Source organism: Meriones unguiculatus, chromosome 4 (assembly GCF_030254825.1).
Source record: "Meriones unguiculatus strain TT.TT164.6M chromosome 4, Bangor_MerUng_6.1, whole genome shotgun sequence".
In the NCBI taxonomy this organism is placed as follows: domain Eukaryota; kingdom Metazoa; phylum Chordata; class Mammalia; order Rodentia; family Muridae; genus Meriones; species Meriones unguiculatus.
This window is the reverse complement of record NC_083352.1, coordinates 8,483,001-8,504,536: the sequence shown is the minus strand read 5'-3', so window position 1 is coordinate 8,504,536 and position 21,536 is coordinate 8,483,001. Positions and strand designations below refer to the sequence as shown.

The 21,536-nt window shown below is 51.0% G+C and overlaps 1 protein-coding gene across 3 annotated transcripts in view; it reads left to right on the top strand.

The window, feature by feature from the left end:
* Positions 1-19,058, top strand: part of Rasa3 (RAS p21 protein activator 3) — a 101,339-nt gene extending 82,281 nt beyond the window's left edge. For all 3 annotated transcript variants that reach the window (XM_021658631.2, XM_021658633.2, XM_021658632.2), the window contains exons 10-24: positions 201-357; positions 1,019-1,167; positions 1,928-2,042; positions 3,352-3,426; positions 4,032-4,155; positions 5,325-5,431; positions 6,538-6,615; positions 7,451-7,528; positions 8,654-8,727; positions 10,050-10,156; positions 10,545-10,627; positions 10,833-11,041; positions 12,194-12,297; positions 15,901-16,084; positions 17,497-19,058. In XM_021658631.2, coding sequence (XP_021514306.1) covers positions 201-357; positions 1,019-1,167; positions 1,928-2,042; positions 3,352-3,426; positions 4,032-4,155; positions 5,325-5,431; positions 6,538-6,615; positions 7,451-7,528; positions 8,654-8,727; positions 10,050-10,156; positions 10,545-10,627; positions 10,833-11,041; positions 12,194-12,297; positions 15,901-16,084; positions 17,497-17,575 — 1,723 coding nt within the window. In that variant the 3' untranslated portion in view covers positions 17,576-19,058. The remainder of the gene's footprint in view (positions 1-200; positions 358-1,018; positions 1,168-1,927; positions 2,043-3,351; positions 3,427-4,031; positions 4,156-5,324; positions 5,432-6,537; positions 6,616-7,450; positions 7,529-8,653; positions 8,728-10,049; positions 10,157-10,544; positions 10,628-10,832; positions 11,042-12,193; positions 12,298-15,900; positions 16,085-17,496) is intronic.
* Positions 19,059-21,536: the final 2,478 nt, after the last annotated feature.

Sequence of the window (21,536 nt, the reverse complement as noted above, 5' to 3'; positions counted from 1 at the left end):
AGCTTCCCCTTAGCCTATAAGTCTGTAGCTCTGCTACAGGAGACTTAAAGGTGGCCAACACCCTGGGACATCCTGGAGAACAGCCCTGGAGCCCTGTCTTTATGCTTGAGACACATCTGTGAAGGCAGAGGTTATCCAGAGGCAGGGCACTGGCTGGGAGGACCCTGCCCTTACCTGCTGACCATGTCCTTCCTTCCCAGGTACTTCCTCCAGCCCCGAGACAATGGTGGTAAGAGCCTGAAGCCAGACGACTTGGGGTCACTGAGGCTGAACGTAGTTTATACAGAAGACCACGTCTTCTCCTCTGAGTACTACAGCCCACTGCGTGACCTGCTGTTGAAGTCTGCGGATGTGGAGGTGTGTGTCAGCTGCATTTACTGCTGGAGGCCCAAGTCCAGATCCACAAACCTGCCCCGTGTACACTCAATCATCAGGCTGTGCCTACCCAGAGCACACTGAGCCTTTGCCACCCTGTTTCCGGCATCCATTTTGTACCCGTTTTTGCTGTGCTCATGAGCCTTAACCCTCTTCAGTTGTAGCTACAGGAGCCTGACCTGCTCCCTGGTCCAGCACCAGTGCTGCTGGATTTGGGGTTTGGTGGGAGTGGCCTGAGTCACTAGAGCAGTAGTTCTCAACCCATGAGTCATGACCCCTGTGAAATGACCCCTTCAGTGGGGTCGAATATCAACTATTTCTGCATATATTTGCATGACAGTTCATAACAGTAGCAAAATTACAGCTCTGAAGTAGCAACGAAAATAACTTTGCAAACCACTGCTCTAGAAGTTTTAACACGCGCTTTCATAAGGTGTGGGTTTCTCTGCAAAGAGGCATGGGATATTTATAGATGGAAAGGAAGCCACAGCTGGGGTGAGTGGCCCTCTGCTCTTATGCACATGACCACAGGGTAGTATGGAGTCGCCAGGTCCTGGCTAGGGATGGGGCATAACCTGCGGGGGGGAGGGGGGGCCGGGGGGCCACCTTGTGTGCTCACTGCTCACACTGCCCCTCTGCCCAGCCTGTCTCCGCCTCAGCAGCTCACATCCTGGGTGAGGTATGCAGAGATAAGCAAGAGGCAGCCATTCCCCTGGTACGGCTCCTGCTGCACTATGGCAGGGTAGTGCCATTCATCAGTGCCATCGCCAGTGCAGAGGTGAAGAGGACCCAGTAAGTGCCCCCTCGTGCCCCACCCCCTTCGTGCCCAGCCCCCTTCCCACCTCCATGCTTTCCAGCCCCATACAAAGATCCATTCCCATTCTTTGCCTCCCACTCGACCTTGCTGCTCCCCACCTATCAATACCATTGACGGGTAGGTGGGTCCCTGGGTACCCAGGGGTGAGACATCAAAAGTAGCCATCCTAAACCTTATCTGTGCACAGCATTGGTGGGAAAAGAGGTGTTAGATCTTCAGGAGCCAAACAATCTGACCCTCTTTGACAGATTTCCTTATTGGTCCCTTTAGAAATCACCATTTCTGGAAAGAGTCAGAAAGGGCGGGGAGGGGTTAGACTGGGCCCCCTGTCCTGAAGGACCAGTTCTATCTATGCTGGTGAGTTCCAGGTTTCCCTGGAGAGCCCCATTACTGAGTCAGAAGGTGGGGTCTGTGCTCTCCTGGAACAGCAAGGCTCATTCCAAGATGCCCTCAATAAAGAATTAAGCAGAGTGAAGGTGGCATGGTGATCAGCAGCCAGCTGCTGCCTGGATTTGTGTGTGCAGCCTGAGGCTTGCTCTTGCAGAAGCATCCTTTGTAGAGGGGTGGAGGCAGTGGCCATCAATAACAAAGGAACTTGGTGAGATAGGGTTTTTTTCCCATAGAACCCCAGGCCAGCCAGTGCTCATATCCCCACCCAGTGACCAGGATCTCACAGGAGGTTTTGCTCCCTTAGTGCCTTGACAAGGCAGAAATGGTCCCTGTGCTGTTTTCCAGGGACCCCAACACCATCTTCCGAGGAAACTCACTGACATCTAAGTGCATAGATGAGACGATGAAGCTGGCAGGCATGCACTACCTCCATGTGACCCTGAAGCCCACCATTGAGGAGGTGAGATGGCCCTGGCCACTTTGTCATGGTGGTCAGGGCTTCTATGAGAGACAGAGCCACCCAGTCACCCACAGGGACCTTACTTTATTAGCATTTATACAGGATATTTTGTATATATTCCAGAATCCTTTTTGCTTTCAGATGGATGTATGGCTGTAGATAGATAGAGATGAATAGATAGATGCATGGATGGATAGATAGATAGATAGATAGATAGATAGATAGATAGATAGAGAGATAGATAGATAGATAGAAGATAGGTAGGTAGATAGAAGACAGACAGATAGATATAGATGATAGGTAGATAGAAAATGATAGATATGATAGATAGAAGACAGATAGATATAGATGATGGATATGATAGATAGATAAATAGATAGATAGATAGATAGATAGATAGATAGATAGATAGATAGATAGAGATGATAGGTAGATAAATGATAGATGATAGATACGATAGATGGATAGATAGGTAGATGATAGATGGATACATAGATAGCTATAGATAGATGATTGATGGATAGATGGTAGGTGGGCAGGCAGTTAGGTAGGTAGGTAGAAAGATAGACAGACAGATAGATAGATAGATAGATAGATAGATAGATAGATAGATAGATAGATAGATAGACAGATAGATATTTCCTCACTGCTAAAGACAGAGGACAAGCAAGAAAAACCTCATTTTTCTCAGTAACTCCTTCCCACATGCTGTGGATCCTTCAATCCCTAATGGCTACCTCTGTGACCTGCACTGTCTGAGGCCTGGACTGTCCCTGCCTGTGATTCAGGCTGGCTTACTCCCTTCTCTTAACTCCACCACTCATGTGACTCTTACTGGACACCTTGCCAGCAAGGCAGGTCGTGAAAAGCAGGTTCTTTGTAATGTGAGAAAATTTAAACTAGAAAACTGGTTTTATCCATGAACAGAATCATGGGAACAGTTAAGAGGAAAAATGTTCTTGAAGTTTTGAGGCGTCTCTCTTCATGAGTAAGCCAAGCAGTGCAGTTTGGGGGAAATGGCCATTGCCTGGCTAGGATAGAGGCTACACTTCCTGCTCTTGCCTCCAGGCTTCACCAGTTCCTCCTAGAAGCCTACGTAGGAGCAACTGTCAACTATGTGGTGTCCCACAGAACCTCATGGGACTCTGTGGCATTACCTGGGGCTATGTGGGGTCAAGGCTGGTCCTTGAGGCAGCTGCAGTCCAGCTTATAAGCTGTCCAGCGTCCACTGTGGGAGCTGCCTCCAGGAGGGCCAGCTTCCTCAGGAAGCCTTTCCCACACTGTGCAGCACATCTTCACATTCTTCCAGATCTGCCAGAGCCACAAGTCCTGTGAAATCGACCCCGTGAAGCTGAAGGATGGTGAAAACCTTGAGAACAACATGGTAAGGTACCTGCTTTGTTCTGGGACACTTTCCAAAGCCTGATGGGGTTTCTGCTCACGGCTGTATAGACTTGAAGATCACAGGCAAGGTGAGGATGGCAGGGCTCCAAACCACTCCTCTGGCCCTTGGCCGAGTACAGCCTTGAGCTCACAAGAACTATCGTCATCAGATGCCAATCACCTCCTGCCTGCCACTGCTCCACTCACCTGCCTCTTAGAGGCCTGATCAGCTCCCAGTATCTTCTGAGGGGCCCGGACCTGACCCATGAACTCCACCAGATCTCAACTCAGCACAAACCTTTCCACATGAAGCATGCCAGGCTGCTCGAGAGGCTCCTATGTGTTAGCACCTTCTTATGACTTCTTATAGAGCAGGCTTCATTAGGCTCAGGCTTCTAAGCAGAAGGTGCAAGTTCCTTGGATCCTAGTGAAGTTCAGTCTACACTCGGTGACCAGGGGTGGATTACTGGGGTCACTCGATACTGATCTTCACGGTGAGGGTGTTTGTAAACATCATGGCAGTCTGGGCTCCCCCATTTCTGGGCATGGCTCTGATGCAGTCTTGGCTTCAGGGAGACGCTGGGTCTGATTGCCCAACCCTTGTAGGAGAGCCTGAGGCAGTATGTGGATCGCATCTTCACGGTCATCACTAAGTCTGGAGTGAGCTGTCCCACCGTCATGTGTGACATCTTCTTTTCCCTGCGGGAGGCGGCTGCCAAGCGCTTCCAAGGTGAGCCACCACGACCTGAGCTGGGGACGAGCACTCAGCCGCACCAGACGCCTTGGCTCATAATTCCTGGGACCGTAGTTTCTGGGAAGGGACCCGGATCCTATAGTGTGAACATATCCTCCCGGAAATGCCTTTGCCTGTTTTCATGGGGTCATGATGCTGAATTACTGCCTTGCCAAGAAGACCAGCCCCTTGGGTGCCTTTTCCTCACGAAGAACCCCAAGTGTCAGGGGATCTAGGGAAAGGTTTCCTGGTGACTCACTTCTGCAGACCTGTTTCTTACTCCCCACTGGCTCATGGAGAAGCAGAGGTGCCCTCTCCATAGCCCTCCCTAAACTGTATGCCTCACTCTCCCCCCACCAAAAAAACCTCATCTCGTGGTAGCCTCCCTTCACACCATCATACTCCCCAGACTCCTTGGACCCTATAGGCCTTGTACCCAATACTTGTCCTGTGCAGACTAGACCTCTCAGGCTGCCCATACCCCAGTGCTATTGACCTCTCCTGTCCCAAGCCCTGCCCCACACCTCTCCAGGCCCCACACCTCCCACTCCAAGCAGATCATCCCACAAGCCAGGTGAGCCCCCATCACTCTTCCACCCAGGCTGGGGCCACCTTGCTCCCAGGGCCAGCCTCTGGGGGACATGAATTTGCATGTATCCTGCAGACGCCAGGCTGCTCCATCCCCAAAGCTCCGGGACTGTCGCCCTCATAAGGCTAGGGAGGGAGTTTCCAACAACAAAATAAAAAAGTCATCATCTCACCCCATATGGCAGTAGACCACCCAACAGTGAGTCCTCAGGAGGCCTTGGTGAGTGACGGTACATCCATGACGCTCAGCTGCCAGACTGTGGCCTCTTGTGACACAGTGAGAGAAACAGCGAGACAGAGAAAGGGGCAGAGGTAGAGGCAGAGATAGAGACAGGAGGAGATATGTAGAAACACACCTACAGAGCTATAGTGACAGAGGCAAAGGAGTGACAGAAACACACGTATAGACTGAAGAAAGATCAGAAGATAGAGAGAATGCACAAACAGGCGGAGAGACAGAAATAGAGTCCTGAGCTGAGCCTGGCTTGTCTACGAGGCCCTAGAGAATTGCCGAGCAAGAGCGGAAGCTGTATGTCATGCTTCTGTCCCAGACTGAAACTGTCCCCTGTCTGCCTCAGATGACCTGGATGTGAGGTACACTGCCGTGAGCAGCTTCATCTTCCTGCGGTTCTTTGCTCCTGCCATCCTGTCCCCGAACCTTTTCCAGCTGACACCCCACCACACGGTAAGTGAGTTGTCCTGTGAGCCAGACAGCCAGCCCTTCTCAGCTGGGCCGTCCACCTCAGCTAGCCAGTACCCCTTAAACGGCACACTCTCCCCAGCCAGCTGGTCCTCCTTAACCAGCTAGGCTTCTGCAAGTGAAAGGCGGCGGGGGAGGGGGCAGCTTTCCTCGTCTGTTGAGAGAATCAGTACTATTTATCATATTTTGTATTTGTGCATATGTGGGTGTTTGTTGGTGAAGGGGTGCATAGGTCAGACTTGGATATCTCTCTTCAGGCATAAGCCATCTTGTTTTTTTGAGGCAGGGTCTCTCACTGGGACCTGGAGCTTGCCAACTAGGCTGGACTGACTGGCCACTGAGCTCCAGGAAGCTGCCTCCCTCCACCTCTTCTGTGTTTGGGTTACAAGTGCATGCTACCCTGTTCCACCTCTCGTGTGGGTACTGGGGACCAAACTCATGCTCCTATGACACTTCACCAACTGAACTGTCTCCAACCCCCATTCAATACTGTTGTAAATAATAATTCGTGGTCTGACCAGGGTCTTACCTGATAGTCTCTATTCGTGTTCTTCCTACCGTCTATGATACACACATTTCTTCATCATGGTGCATATGCTAGTCAAGCCCTGTCTGGGGAGAGGGGCATAGCCTTCTACTGGAGCGACAGACATGTGCCTGGCAGAGGCACAGTCTAGGAGAGCAGCCCCCAGCAGGTCACAGCAGGTTACAGTGTGGCCTGTTGGAGCTTTGGAGCCTCCCTTGGTTTAAGTTAAACCCTCCACGCCATGTCAAAGCTGCAGGCATCCCTAGCAAGGCTTAAGGAACCTCAGCTAAGGCTGCAACAACCTGCAGGATTGCTTTCATTTCCAGAGGGCCCTTTGCATAGCAGGCAGAGTCCTCAGCCACGCGGCTCTTCTCTGCTAGCAATGCCAGGGACCTGGTGTCTGGATGAAACAGATTGCTGACCTGTGTCAAGGTCCAGCCCCAGGCACATACTCCTGAGCTGGCGTAGGTTTTCGACAGCGTCATCGGCTCTGTCTTATTCTGGGATTGACAGCTCCTCTGCCAGAACTGATGAAGCCCACACTTCTCTTGTCTTGTCTACTCAGGACCCACAGACTTCCAGAACCCTGACACTTATCTCAAAAACGATCCAGACTCTTGGCAGCTTGTCCAAGTCCAAGTCAGTAAGTCTACTCTCATCATTTTGTCTCTTTATAAACGCTGGGTTGTTGGGGTTTTTTTCCCTCTAAAGAAGCTGCAAATGAAATGATTTGCATATAGGGGACGGTATGTTTGTCACAGTTAAGAGGACGGTGAAGAGAATTAAAGCCAGTTTCTTCATCTCCCAGCTCCAAACAGTCAGCACTTCCTCCTGCCTCTGCCCTTACCAGCCTTTGTGGGGAGGTTCACCGGCCATAGTGAGCAGGGTAGTCCCATCCTGCACTTTAAGTGGACAAGGTGACTGAGCTTTCTCACCTTCGCCCCAGGGCCCTTAGCCATAGTGGGCCAAACGTGTGGTCTTGACCTTGGCCGTGCTGGGATGTTGGTGCTTTAGGAGGAAACCCAGGGAGGCTCAGCTCCATTCATCCATGCACAGCCTCTGCATCCTGGACAGCAGAGGCTGAGCCCCTCTTACCCCCTTGGTCAGGACTCCCGTTCTTCCAGACTGGGCCTAGCTTTGATCCATGACGATAGCCCCAGGCTGCAGTGACTCCATCTGTAGCTGCTTTGCAGCCCATAACCCCAGGCCCCAGGTGTTGATAAGAGTATCTAGAGGTACTTTGCACCAGAGGCTTCAGCACAGACTCCCTAGCAACCTCCGCGGCTCATGTTTTAGTCCCCCAGCTTGATGCCGAAGCCTCTAGGCGGAGCTGCCTGCTTTGACTGTGTAGCCTGGAATCGCCACGCCTGTTGCCCCCTAGGCTTATCACTGAGTGTTGTAGCTTTCAGATCTGGGCCATGGGCACTGGTGGCTCTTGATCGTTGGTGGCTGTCAGCAGGTGACCTGTTTCATTTTAGGCCAGTTTTAAGGAGTCGTACATGGCGACGTTCTATGAATTCTTCAATGAGCAGAAGTACGCAGATGCTGTGAAAAATGTAAGTGTCTCACCCTCCAGGGCACAGTCCCCCACATCCTCAGCCATTCCCAGAATCGACCTCACCTCTCAAACGGAGGCTGGACGGGGCTGGAGAGATGACTCAGCAGTTAAGAGCCGGTTAAGAGCACTGGCTGCTCTTCCAGAGGACCCGGGTTCAGTTCCCAGCTCCCACGTGGCAGCTCACAGCTGTCTGCGGTGTAACTCAAGTTCCAGTGGATCCAACCCTCCCACACAGACATATATATGCCAAACAGCAAATGTATATAAAAATAAATTAATTAAAAAAAACCCTGAGGCTGGCCTGCCTGCCCTAAAATTCACCTTTGGCTCCCCCTTCACGAAGGCTCACCCTTAGTTTTCTGTCCCAAAGGCCTTCTGTTGAGTTGCTTTCTGTTGCTGTGATATAACATTAACCACACCAACTTGGTGAGTGAGGGCATGGTGAAGGGTTTATTTGGCTTACACTTCTGTGCCACAGTCCATCACGGAGGCCAAGAACTCTAACAGGAACCTGGAGGCAGGAACTGAAGCAGAGAGCGTAGGGGAATTCCACTGACTGGCTCAAGGCTTGCTCAGTTTGCTTCTTATGCCATCCAAGACTACCATTCAGAAACGGTATACATGACTTCTTGCTTAGAAATCACAAAAGTCCTGGGCAGTGAAAGGGAAGAAGGGATTGCAGCTCAGGGTAACCTTCTGATGGCGCTGATGGAAGGAATCCAAAGAATGGAGCAGTCACACACCAGAGCTGGGACTAGGGGGAAGAGCCACCTCAGCCAGGCAGAGCTAGTGGGGCTCCGGATGGATTAATACCCCCTCCCATCTGGACCTCAGGGTGGACAGCTAGAGCCTGACTTAGGCATGTGACACTCAGGTAGCTTCACTAGCACCCACCTGGCTCCTGGTGACAGCCTCACCAAGGTCGGCTGCTGGACAAGACCTGCTGGGGTGGACCAGACTAATACACTGAAGACAAGAGCAGACCCTTCATTCTCTTAGGACTCACATCCCCAAACCTTCCCCATGGGTTCAGAGGCCATCTGAGCGCCCCAGATAGGGTTCTGGCAGAACAGACACTGTCCACAAGCTTCCCCTCCTGATGTCTTCTTTCCTCCCGCTTCAGTTCCTGGACTTGATCTCATCCTCCGGGAGAAGGGACCCTAAGAGCATAGAGCAGCCCATCCTGCTTAAAGAAGGGTAAGGAATTAGGTCTGGGTTGTGGAGACTGTTGCATGGTTGGCTACCTCCTCTGCCCCCATCCCTTCCATCCCACACTGTCCTGCCTGAGGGTCCTGGGAATTCATCCTGCTCTTGTTTGCCTGGACTTTGACAGACTTGCCTACTTCCCATGAGCCCTGCCCCGAATCCCAGTCCCCTTCGTGTCCCTTTGGCTCAAGTTTGAGCCGTCTGTAGGTTACCGTCAGGCTGTCCTAACTATAGCTGCCATCTTTTTTTAAATCACCTCCTCCCTTAACCAGGGGTTAAGATAGTGTTGACTACATACAGGACATGTGACACACATTTAATTCACAGCCTCCAAAGCATCAGGTTTGTCTCATATCCTTAACTTAGCCAGTGTTATTCAGGGCTTACAAACCCTGTGCCGATGGTAACAATGCAGAGTAACTGGCCATTGCAGAGTGGTAGGCGCGACCTCTCCAGCTCTGCCAACACGCTACAAGAATTCCCCTTGCTTTCTTACGCTGCAGCCTCGAGTTTTTACCCCCTGTGGAAGCACTACCTGTTCCTCTTCAGGGCCATGTCCTCAGACCACATGAAGTTAGCGTCATCCTGGAGACTGGCCTGTCGCTTCCTACCACGTGCTACCTAATCATCTAATCCATTTCCGGTGGTAATTGTGCCACACCATGATTAAAGGGCTACACTTCCACCTCTGCCACGGCATTCCTCAGTCCATTACCTGACAATGTGCAGAGAACTGTGAGGCGGCATTGCACACTTAAGCAAGTTCTCTGGGTTAAGACGGCCCTACTTATGTGAGGCCTAGTAGCCTGAGCTGGTCTGTAATCAGCAGCTATGACTACTGCCTCCTCCGCCTCATGAGGAAATACTGGCGGCAGTTACAGAGAGTCACTGATGCATGCAGTACTTGGGTCAAGAACTGAGCAAGAATCCTGTATGAATCCCGTTCAAGGAACCCACAGGTTCTTCTCCACAGAGCCATCGAGAGCCGCACACAGCTGCCCCTCTGGTCAAGCCAGAGCCACACACAGCTGCCCCTACACTCTAAAGTTCACACAAGCCCCATGTGTTTACAGGTCAAAGAAAATTGTTCTTTCTAAGAAAGTACAAGTAAAAAGACAAAACTGCTTTAAAAAACCATGAGTGTGTTCCCTTCAACTCAGCACAAAGAGGACGGCAGGGTTTCAGCACCACGGCCCACCTGTGGCTCGTGTGGATGTAGAATTATTATGATTATGTCCCTGGAATTATTGTGATTATATGCTCAGGCCCTGACCTGAGAACATTGGCTGAGTGCCATGTGCTCTTTGTGACAGCTTCATGATTAAGCGGGCCCAAGGAAGGAAACGATTTGGAATGAAGAATTTTAAAAAGAGGTGGTTTCGCCTGACGAACCACGAGTTCACCTACCAGAAAAGCAAAGGTAATGAGTTTCTGCCATCCCTCACTCGGGGCCCAGCAGGGCAGGGGCCCTCTCCCAGCCAGCGGTGCAGGCTGACTGCTGCAGCAGCCTGGGAGCAGGGGGTCAGGGCAGATCTGAGAAGTCTCAGCTCGGGTATGTGACCCTTTGAGGGCAAGTGACTCTATTTTGGGGAATCTGCTCCCCATAGAACCAGAGGGTGCAGAGCTGACCTTGGTGCGGCAGACCCTCCATCCCCCCACTTTTATTTCCTCAACTGTCTGTAGCATCGCTGCCCCTGGCACCCCTTTTTGTGTCTTTCTTGCTCCTTTTCCTCTGAAGGATGCAGAGCCCCAGAGCAGTGATTCAGGGTGCTGTGAGGCTGAGCACAACCCCCACCCCTTCTTTGTAGGTGACCAGCCCCTCTGCAACATCCCGATCGAGAACATCTTGGCTGTGGAGAGGCTAGAGGAGGAGTCCTTCCGAATGAAAAATGTGAGTGACGGGCTGGCTCTCCCCCCTCTCGCCCACCTTCTCTGTTGGCGATGTGCCCTTCCCCGCTCCCCTGCAAATCCAGGCCTGGGGACTCTGCCACCTGGACACTCCTTCTCTGCCTGGCCCAGTGGTAGAACCTACCAGAATCCAGGCATATGGCCCGGCACCTGCTGGACTAACAGCCCTGATCCCATCGTGCATCCAGATGTTCCAGGTCATCCAGCCGGAGCGTGCACTGTACATCCAGGCCAACAACTGTGTGGAGGCCAAGGACTGGATTGACATCCTCACCAAAGTGAGTCAGTGCAACCAGAAGCGCCTCACCGTGTACCACCCGTCTGCCTACCTGAATGGCCACTGGCTCTGCTGCAGGGCCTCCTCAGACTCAGCGGCCGGCTGTACTCCCTGCACCGGGTAGGTAAACGGCTCTACAGCCCTGTCGACCAGGCCCAGCTGTTGGTCTTTGCGCCACGTAAGGCCAGTCAGCCGGGGCACTGAATTGTGACTAAAATGCAACAAATACCTGCTCAGAAACAAATGCACAGAGCTGTTCTTGGGGAGCCCTTGGCGTGGTCCCCAAAACACTCTACATAGGTTGATTGGAGATGCAAGCCTTTGTGGTTTCTCTGTCTCCTGCCTAGTGCAGAGGCGTCTTTAGGAATGGTAGGCTTGTGTGGAGGGTGTGAAGACAGAGCACCCCGTCCTGGGTTCTCTGTCTCTTCTGTGAAGAACGTTAATGGTTGTGCATCCCAAGAACATCCTTGCTCACAGACGCCTCTCCCTGATTTCTCTACTTGGTTCACTACATATATCACCTTCTTAGAAACTGAGGCAGGCCGTTGCCTTCTGGGCCCTGTGGCCAGCCGGGCCTCCTGCAATTGTCGGGGCTCTGCCAGTCCTGGGGGTGGCCTATGCCATGAAGATTGATAGTGCCTCTTGTTTGACTCGTGTGTAGCTTGTGCACATAAAAGAAGCAGCAAGAGCCTCAGGTGACAAGTCCTGAAATGGAGGACTGCTCAGGGTCACTCACCCTTCAGGCTCCCATTTAACCCTCCCAGAGCCTTAGAGTCACTGTATCCAGCTTAATGCAAAGCGTGATGCTCAGGCGGCCGGCCCCTTGTCAGGTTCTCAAGTGTGTGTGTGGTCCTGTGTTCCCAGAATTCTCCTGGGAGGGAATCAAGGGTTTCCTCCATCTTTAGTCTGGGACAGGAGCCAGAGCCTGGCAGCCTTCAAGGATGAGGGGGATTCACAAATTCGTGTGTGAGTCTGTTCTGGGTCATTCCCACCCTATGTGCCTCAACACCCTTTCTCATATACTACCATGTCCAAAGTCCCTCCATCTCTGTGTGTGTGTGTCTGTCTGTCTATCTCTCTCTCTCTCTCTCTCTCTCTCTCTGTTTCTGTCTCTCTCTGTGTGTGTCTCTGTCTTCTCTGTCTCTCTTTCTCTCTCTCTCTCTCTCTCTCTCTCTCTGTGTGTGTGTCTCTGTCTCTATCTCTCTCGCACACACACAGAAGCAGTGTTCAAGAAAACGCACTCACCACTTTGTACTTGCTGTGTTTGGACAGTGGGCTCCCAGCAAACATCCAGCTGGACATTGATGGGGACCGTGAGACAGAGCGCATCTACTCTCTCTTTAACCTGTACATGGGCAAGCTGGAAAAGATGCAGGGTGAGTGTGGGCCCTGAGCACCATCCCTGGGGAGTCACAACAAAACAATGCTACCGCAGGGCTCCTTGGTGCCCATGGGCTTCTGTTACACCTCTGATGGACAGGGAAGTTGGTGCGGGTTAGAGAGCGATTGGTAGAGAGTAAGTAGTCTGGCTGTAGGATATCCCGACGTTTTCAGAGGGAATTTAACGTGCGAACTGTGAACTTCCAGGTTCTTTAGCCTTCCTTAACGACATCTACACCACCAAAGGATTTCATTCTTTGTGCTTTCCAGAGGTGCGTGTGTGTGTTTGTGTTTATGTGTGTGTGCACCTGTGTTATATATACATGCACACATGTAGATGCACTCAATCGTGTGGACACAGGTGAGTATGCCTCATGCCTAGCAGCTTGTGAAACAGGCATATGCATGTTTCAAATGTCTGCTACTTTGTCACATTTCACATCTGATTGTGTCCTGTTCTTAGGGATTATGGGATGGGCCCTATGCTCCACTGAAAATGTGCACCCAAGCCAAGCAATGAGCCTACCTTGTTCCACCTGATTCTGCTGCTCTGGCACAGCAGCATTGGTGAATTGAGTGTAGGACCCATGGACCTCATGCCAGTGCCCACATGTGAGCCCAGCCACATCTGCCCTCCAGGCACTATGCAGCGTCAACTGACTAGCCTTGATGATACACAGACAGTGTACCAGGCATGCACACACCTGTACACAGACAGCACAAGGTTCTTGAACACAGCTGGGCTCACTTTCATGTCCATGTCAATTGCATCTTCACCCCCAGCACGCCTGACATTCACAGTCCCTACTCTGAGTGTTTGTGTGTATTAAGTGTTTGCTGAGTGTTTGTCTGCAAATGCAATACACTCAGCTTAACTCTTGTCTTGCTTTCCTTTCCTCATGCTGGGGTAGAACATTCTGGCAAAAGCAGCTTAAGGGAGAAAGTGTTTCTTTAGCTGACAGTTCCAGTTACCAGTTTCTAGTTGTTGGGGAAAATCAAGGCGGCGGGAACTGGAAACAGCTGGTCACGTTACATGGACACCTGAGAGCAGTGGGTTCATGCATTCGCACCAGTACTGGGCTCCCTTTCCCATATGTTCAAATCTGCTGCTCGGGGAATGGTGTCACCCGTGGTAGGCAGCTTTTCCCACCTCAGTTACCATGAGCAACATACACACTCACACTCACACGTACACACACACACACACACACACTCGCACACACAAAAACACTCAAACACACTTCCTCGCAAACACACACACCTACACACACACACACACTCACACACACACATCAGTCTAGCCTAGATAATAGCTCATTAATAGTCTCTTCCCAGATGGCTTTACATTGTGTCCAGTTCACAATCAGAGCTGCCTTGTTCCAAGTAGATTCATTTTTTTAACTTGATCTGTTCCTGTTTATGCCAGTTTATCTCTGGTTCAAAATCAATTTAATAATGCAGTCTGAATCTGACTGCACCTCAAGGCCTGACTTGTTGGGTGTTAAAGGGTTGGCCTTTCGGGTCCTCCTTCACATCTTGAGAAACGTGTCTAGCAGCAGCCTGTAGCCCTGCAGTAGCCAGTCCTGCAGGGCCCAAGCTGTCATGCAGCCTTCCATCCTGTCCGCCGTCTCCCTCTGTCCGGCTGCAGTTTCCGTTGGCTGAGCCCTGTCTTGGCCCCTTCTCTGTGAGATGAGGAGGTGAATTTGAAACTCGTACCACACTGATCCTGCTAGGTGGGGCTGGCTGTCCCCCTCAGTGTTCCCATCTTCCAAACACTTCTTCCTGTACAGGGTCGGGGGGAAGTCCTTTTTGTTTAACAGTTCTATTGTCCTGCCTCTCTCTTCCCTGCTTTTATTGGAGCAACCTGCTGTTTTGCCACCTCTTCACTTAGAAACATCCTCAGCTAAATAGGCATGTCATGAGCAAGTTCTGTCTTGCATGGAGCAGACCACAAACCTTGTTCAGCCAGGGTCTTTGTTGCATCACGACAAAGATCACCTTGTCTCAGCACTGGTCACTCCTTTCTAGTCTCTGGGAGGTCCAAGCAGAAGAGTTTCCACTGTTGTTTTCTTCCATTGTCTCTTGGTGTTCCAGGAACAGGCCCCCGCTGTTGTCTTCCCATCACCCAAGCCACCATCCAACTCTGTTCCCGGCAGCTACCAGGGCCAGAGCTGCTTCACACCCTCAGGCGGCTGTCATGGCTGCTCTCAACTTTGGCATCCTCCTCTGTCTTGGTTGCTCTTGACTGCCACAAACAGGTCACTTGTGGTCACAGTGGCAGAGATTTTCTTCTCCCTCCTCTGGAGGCTGGGACATCTGTAATCCAGACAGCATATTGCTGGTTCCAGGAGGGCTGTCCTGACGGCACACTGACTTCCCGATTCCCCTGAAGCCATGGAAGAGCCCTCTTTTCATGGAGGAGCTAGTCCCTTCCACAAGGGTTCTGCTTTTTTGATCTGACCATTTTCCGGCACTGCACTGAGAAGCAAAGTCTTCCACACACAAGCCAGGCGTGTGACATGTTCCTGAAATCTAAGCATTCAATAGACAGAATCAGGACGACCTCAGAAAGTTCAAGGTCAGCCTGATTTACATACTGAGTGGAGGCCAGTCAGGTCTACACAAGACTCTAGCTTGGTGGGTTGCCTAAGAGCATTGGAAAACACAGATATTTGCATTATGATTCATAACAGCAGCAAAATTGCACACAACGAAAATAATGGTTGAGGGTGGTACCACCACATGAGGAACTGTATTAAAGGGTTGAAGCATTAGGAAGGTTAAGGACCACTACTCTAGCTCAAAATCCAAAGCAAACTAGCAAAAATTAAATAAATAAATAATAAAGGCTTCAACATATACCTTGAAGGAAAACAAACTTTCATTCCATGACATATGTGGAATTGTATGGCCCGAGTACCTAGTCTGGGTATGTGCCCAGCCCTGGGTCCCTGGGACAGAGAAGTATGCCAACTCAGGCATTTAGGGTCGGGTGGGGACAGCTCAGGTGGGTAAGGGCAGCTCGGGTGCTTAGATGACCTTTCTGGATGGCCAGAGGCTATAGCATGGCTGCCGCTGCTGTGGGAGTGATCAGGAGGGCAGAGGTCCGTGGGCGCTGCTGGACAGGCCTTCAGTCCTGCCGTCCTCGTAGCTGTCACAGCCTGGCCAGAAGCCTCTGGTGAGTGGTGTGTGCCAGGCTCTGTACTCTGCAGAATGGAAGTTCATCCTGGTAGGCCCCAGACGGCAGAGCCCGTTGTGCAGGTGTGGGCATCCCCCTGGCCTGGCTGCTGGCAGGACATGGATTTGAAGCTCACCCCTATGAGGTCAGCTAGAGACAGGCCTGAGGCATGGAGGGTGAGGTCTCAGAAAGCAAACTGGAGAGAGCTTTGCTGTGCACCCCACCCAAAGGTCCTCCAGCTGGACGGGGCTTGACCCTGGAAGTAGCCCATATTTCTGTTTAAAACAAGAGAAAGAAAAATAAGACCAAAAAGGGACCAAAAGGGAGGGGTGCTCTGAGGAGCACACTGGGGTAATAGGTGTAGACAGGACGAAGAAAGCAGGATCCTGAGCCCCATATTAACCCTCCTCTCCACACCCAGAGGCCTGTGGCAGCAAGTCTGTGTACGACGGCCCCGAGCAGGAGGAATACTCGACTTTCATCATCGACGACCCCCAGGAGACCTACAAGACGCTGAAGCAGGTCATCGCTGGGGTGGGGACCCTTGAACAGGAGCACGCACAGTACAGGAGGGACAAGTTCAAGAAGACGAGATACGGGAGCCAGTGAGTGCTGGGGTGCCCCAGGGCCGTGGGGGGGGTGATGTGGAGATCTGGACCTTCAGTGAGCGCCCGCTTCGTGTGGGCGGATCCTGGGGGCTCCGTGAAGGCTGGTGGCTAGGGCTGAGCTCAGCCTTTTGTCTCCTCTAGAGCGGATATCCGGCTCTGTTCCCTGGTGTGCTGGGAGCTTGGACCCAGCCCATCCGGCCCTTGCCAGCACATGTGCCCTTTGCCATCTTCCGGAGCCATGGAGAGCTCTGAGGGCAGGGTCACTAAACTGACCGCATTCTTGCCCCTGGTTGAGGTGGGAGGAGGAGAGCGGTGGAGGACCCAAGCCAGATGGGAGCATTCAGCGTGCCCAGCCCTAGCCACGTGGCCCCAAGTGGGTCAAGTTTCACGGCTGAAGAGTTGGAAAAGATGGAGTTTAGTTCCGTAAAGGCTGGGACAGCTGCTTGACTCCATTCAGCAGCTGCTGTGGCGCTCCGTCCACCTAAGGCCTGCTTGGAGCCTCTCAGGAAGTGCCCGTGGCATAGCCCTTAAGGGCCTGTGCCCTCCCAATGTCACCTGTCCCAGGGGAAGACACAGAAATGCTCACAGACAGTAACAGGGCCCAGTCCCAGCCGCAGGGACTCTTGAGGTGCCTGCGGCCCATGTCCTGGCTGCCCCCAGGTACCCAGAGGACCGAGTATTAGCATCTGCAGGTGGGCTGATCCCCATCTCAGACCTACCTGTCCCTGCTCCCCACCATTCTCATCATCCTACCAGAGCCCCTTGGACACGCTGGTGGTGGTATGCACATTTACCTTCAGGGAACTTTGCTTTGTTCATATTAAACATGTGTGTCAGCCTCACAGTCCAGAGCTCACGGGCTAAGAACGGGGAGAGGCATTATTCCATTTCTCATGGAGGGAGGTGAGGTGTGCACTCACCACTGAGCAACAGTTGCCAAGCACCCACGATGCTCCAGGCCCTGTCCCAGCATAGGGCATTCACCGGCACACAGGAGGACAAAACCGTGCCCTCCCAGAACACATATGTGCGCATCCTGCGTGTGTTGCCTACGTTGTGCTGTCTATGTGTGCGCACAGCCCGCATGTCCACGCTGACACGCGCGCACCTCTGGGTGCGTTGGCCACACACGGTCAGAATGAGCAGCCCACGTGTATGTGCATGCAGTGAGCATGTCTTAAATGTATGTGCTCCACACACGAGATCCACACACGTGCAGCCTGTGGTATGTGCCGGGCACAGGAGAAACCAGAGTCATGGCGCTCCCTCGGGGTCAGCCCTGGCTCCGCTCTCTGTGGTCTGCGCTTCCCTGCGCATGTGTTACGGTGCCAAATGGGCACATTGAAAGTACAGTGGTGGTTGGTTGTTGGGAGCAGGGCCTCACTTCCTCTTCTCTTGCCTCTCTCCAGGGAGCACCCCATCGGAGACAAGAGCTGCTTCCAGAACTACATCAGGCAGCAGTCTGAGATCTCTACCCATTCCATTTAAGGCCGAGAACCTCCCAGAACAGTGCCACTGAGCCACCCCGGGAAACCAACCGCCTTCAACAGCAGATAAAGGGACACAGAAGATGTACACGGAGGGGAACCACGTTCGCCGGCTCCCGTGGGTCCTGCCGCACTGGTGGGGCCGCTGCGAGCCAAGCAAGCTCTTCCCCGGCAGGAACGGTTGCCTGGGCTGCGCACTCCCCTTGGCCGCCAGCACAGGTGGTCTGAGCCATTCTGGAATGTATGATCATTTGTCTTTTTGCTACTTTGGTTTTACGGGGATCCAGGGATCTGTTAAATATTAGGCAAGTGTGGGCTTTGCTGAAACCTGTTTCCGCGTAGCGCAACCCCCCTTCAGAGAGGCCCAGCTAGTTCACCCTCGGCAATGTGCACCTTCTGCAGGGGGCCCTGTCTCTAGTTCTTTGCCTGCTGATCTCTGTGGCTCTACTCATGTAGCGGTCTGGTCCTAGCCCTAGACATTCTACTTAATCCTGTCATTCTACTTGGTCCCTGACTGGGACGTTAGAAGCAGTATTTTCTTGGCAGCCAGCAGGCAGGCAGCCTTTCTCCTCAGCTTTGTTGGTTTGTTCCCGGCTAAAGGGTTGTTTTGTGGCTGGGATAGACAGGATGGTGCTGGAAGCCTTTGACTTTGGGGACATGGGGTCCCTTTTTCAGCGTCCCTGGAGAGGGAGGGCTGTGAGCCCAGCCTTCTCTGGGTGACCATCACCCCTCAGTTTGAACACAGGTCTGGATTCCAGGTGAGGTTTTAAACTAGAGTCCACATGAAAGTTTGGGAAAGATTTTTAAAATGTGCATTTTTCAAGCTGTTTTTCTTAATGTTCTTAAAGGGTTGTTTTTAAAAAGCATTTTGATATAAGACAGTTTGGAACATTAACACCTATATGCATTAAAGGGGATGGCACAGGGAAATCCAAAGGGAACAGTATTTGATTCCTCACGAAGCCAAAGGGTCCCCAGGGCTGGAGCCCTGGGCTGGAGGCTGCACCATCAGCAGTAAAGGCCAAACGTGGTCATTTCGAACGCCCATGTTCCTGAGCCCAGCAGGCTGCGCGTGGCAGTGTTGGGAGCCATTTTGATTGGGCTGGGAGAGTGCTGAAACAGACAAGACAGACTGCCTCAGCTGTGCCCCACAGTGCTGCTGGGGCCCCGTCCCAAACCGCATCTCCACGAGAGGCGCTCTGTGGACAGATGCTGCTTCAGGACAGAACCGTCCATCCCGGTACCAGCTTCTCCTCGTTCTTGTTGGGAAGTTTACTCTGCGTCTAGAAAAAACATGATAGTAGTATTGGTTGTCACAGAAGTGGAGGATAAAAAACAAACGAACAAACAAAAATTTGGACACAGCAGTCAGGCTGCACTGAACTTATTTTTAACATGGGTTTGTAACTTAATGTCTCTGTTTATAAGATACTAACGATTTGCAATGTATTTTACTGGTCAATTAAAACAGATGTTTTATTCTTTCTGAGGAGTGGTTTGGCTTTCCCCAAGGGGCTCACATAAAGAGGCTCCCTACAGGGCAGATAAAGGCTGATAGCATGGTTGTCAGACCAGACAGGTGGTGTCCCTGATGACACGTGGCATTTCTGATAGCATGTGAAGTCCCTAACACATGTATGTCCGTGAATGACGTTGTGTGACAACCTGGCTTTATGGTGCCCTCCAAAGCGGTATGGCATTAGGCACCCAAAGGAGGTCCCATGTACTGGGAGACAGCTAGGGGAGGAGGGAAGCTAAATCTCTCCCATGTCTCCAAGGTTGCGGTGGGCAGCCGTCAGAGCAGAAGTGTGCAGGGGCCTTTGGGAGAGCCGGAGAGTGATGGGACAGGGCATGGCCCTTCACTTGAAGAAGGGACACCACCACCGTAGCACCTAATCCCCGTATCCCTCTCTCCTCCATTTGGTTTTCACTCATTTCTCTTCCGTTTTACTTCCATTTCGAGTCTGGACCATTAGAAGAAAAGTCTGGAGAACACTTAGTTGACAGTTCTCTGGGAATTTTCTGGGGCCAAGAACTCGGACCAAAAGGCTTCTCAGGACGGGGAGGCTGGCATGGGTCTCTGGTCAGCCCTCTCTGGCCACAGAAGAGTGTGGAGTGGAGCAAGGATGGGCTGGCCCTGCTCCTTGGCCCCTTGTCTGCCAGTAAGCTCTTAGGAATGGATCTCAGAGTGTCTATCCTCTCTCCCCAACTCCACACAATGTCTGTCCTCCCTCCCTCACTCCACACAATGCCCTCAGCACTCTTCTCATCCAGATAGAAAACAACAACAACAACATTATTTTGCTACTTCAGGCTTCATTCCTTATGACCTTTTTTTTTTTTTTTTTTTTTTTTTGCTTCTTATTTCTATGATAAACATCCATGACCAAGAGCAACTTGGAGAGAAACAGGATTTGGTCACAGCAAGTCACTGGGAAGGCAAGGTAGAAACTCAGGTGGGGGTGGGGGCGGGGACAGAATGCTGCTGAGCTGTGCACTGCTTGGAAGAGAGTGATCTGCCAAGCCCTTTGGAGCCCAGAAAATCATATGTGAGTCCTAGATTTCAGGCACTAAGCTATTTAATTTTGCTTTTGCTTTGTTTTAATTGTAACTAGGCTGGTTCTTCCATCTTGGAATAAAAAAAAAAATACGTAAGTTATTTACTTTACAAGAGCCCACAGTTAAGAGACTTCGGATTTTTAAAGAGATGTTGGACTTTTAAAGAGAACTTGAACTTTTAAATTATTGGAATTGTTAAAAGACTGTGGGGCTTTGAAAAGCTAAGCTGTGTTTTCTATTGTGATATTAACACGACATCTTGGGGACAAACAACGAAGGGAAATTTATGGTTTAATGCCGATGTATTTGTGTCAAGCTGACAAAACCTAAGCAGCACAGGTCCCATGCCAGGAAAATAAATTTATATAAATTTCGTCCTGCTGAATATACATTGGGTCAGTTTAATTCTCCAGCCCAACCAAGAGCCTGGAGAGTAAGAACGCCCCTCCCTCAGCTGTAGTTGGCAGTGCACTGGAGCAGTGAACCAGGGATCCTCTGTGAGGCTGGGTAGGTGGCGTTATGCGCCAACACCAAAACCCTCAGGCACGACGGTGTCTGAGAAGGGTGTCTTGGGAAGTTATGAAACTGAAATAAGGTCCCTAGTGTGAATCAAAGTTCCTAGAAAGAATGACACCGGCACTTCTGCTAGCCTCCTGCAAGGCCGATTAACAGATGACTTCCGTGAGGGTAGAGAGGTTGGGATGTTGCAGGTCCCAAGCCTAATTACAGTTTCTCTTGGGCTGTTCTTTTTTCACTATAGAATGCCTTAATTCATTTAATAAAGAAACATCTGCACTCACGGTATGAAATGTTATGAATGCTGTTATTATTAGAAATTGGTGCCTTCATTCTAGCAGGTCTGAGCTGCCATTTTCATAGTTGTTACAAATCATGTTTAGTCCATGGGAAAAGATAATCTTGCTAAAAGAAGATTCAAAGGAATACTACGTTGTTGCCAAATCTCTTCTGTAGTGTGACGTTCTATTTACTTTCCTCAGGTAAGTCTAGCACAATGCCAGTGTAATCATATCCACGGGTGAGCATTCTGATAATTTAGATATTAAAGACCAATGTTTACTTTTTCCATTTTTATTAAAAATAGACTATTTTATCATACAGTATATCCTGATTACAGTTTCAAGTCCCTCCACTTCTCCCATTTCCTCCTCTCCTACCCTCCCTCCCAAATCCACTCCTGTTTATCTCTCATTAAAAAAGGACAGGCTTCTAAGAGATAACAACTAAATATGATGAAATATAGTAAGATAAAACAAAACTTCCAACACATTGAAGTTGGACAAGGCAAACCAACAGAACAAAAAGAGCCCAAGAGAAGGCATAAGAACAAGAGACACACATTCAGGAGCTCTGTAGAAATACTAAACTGAAAGCCACAATATATA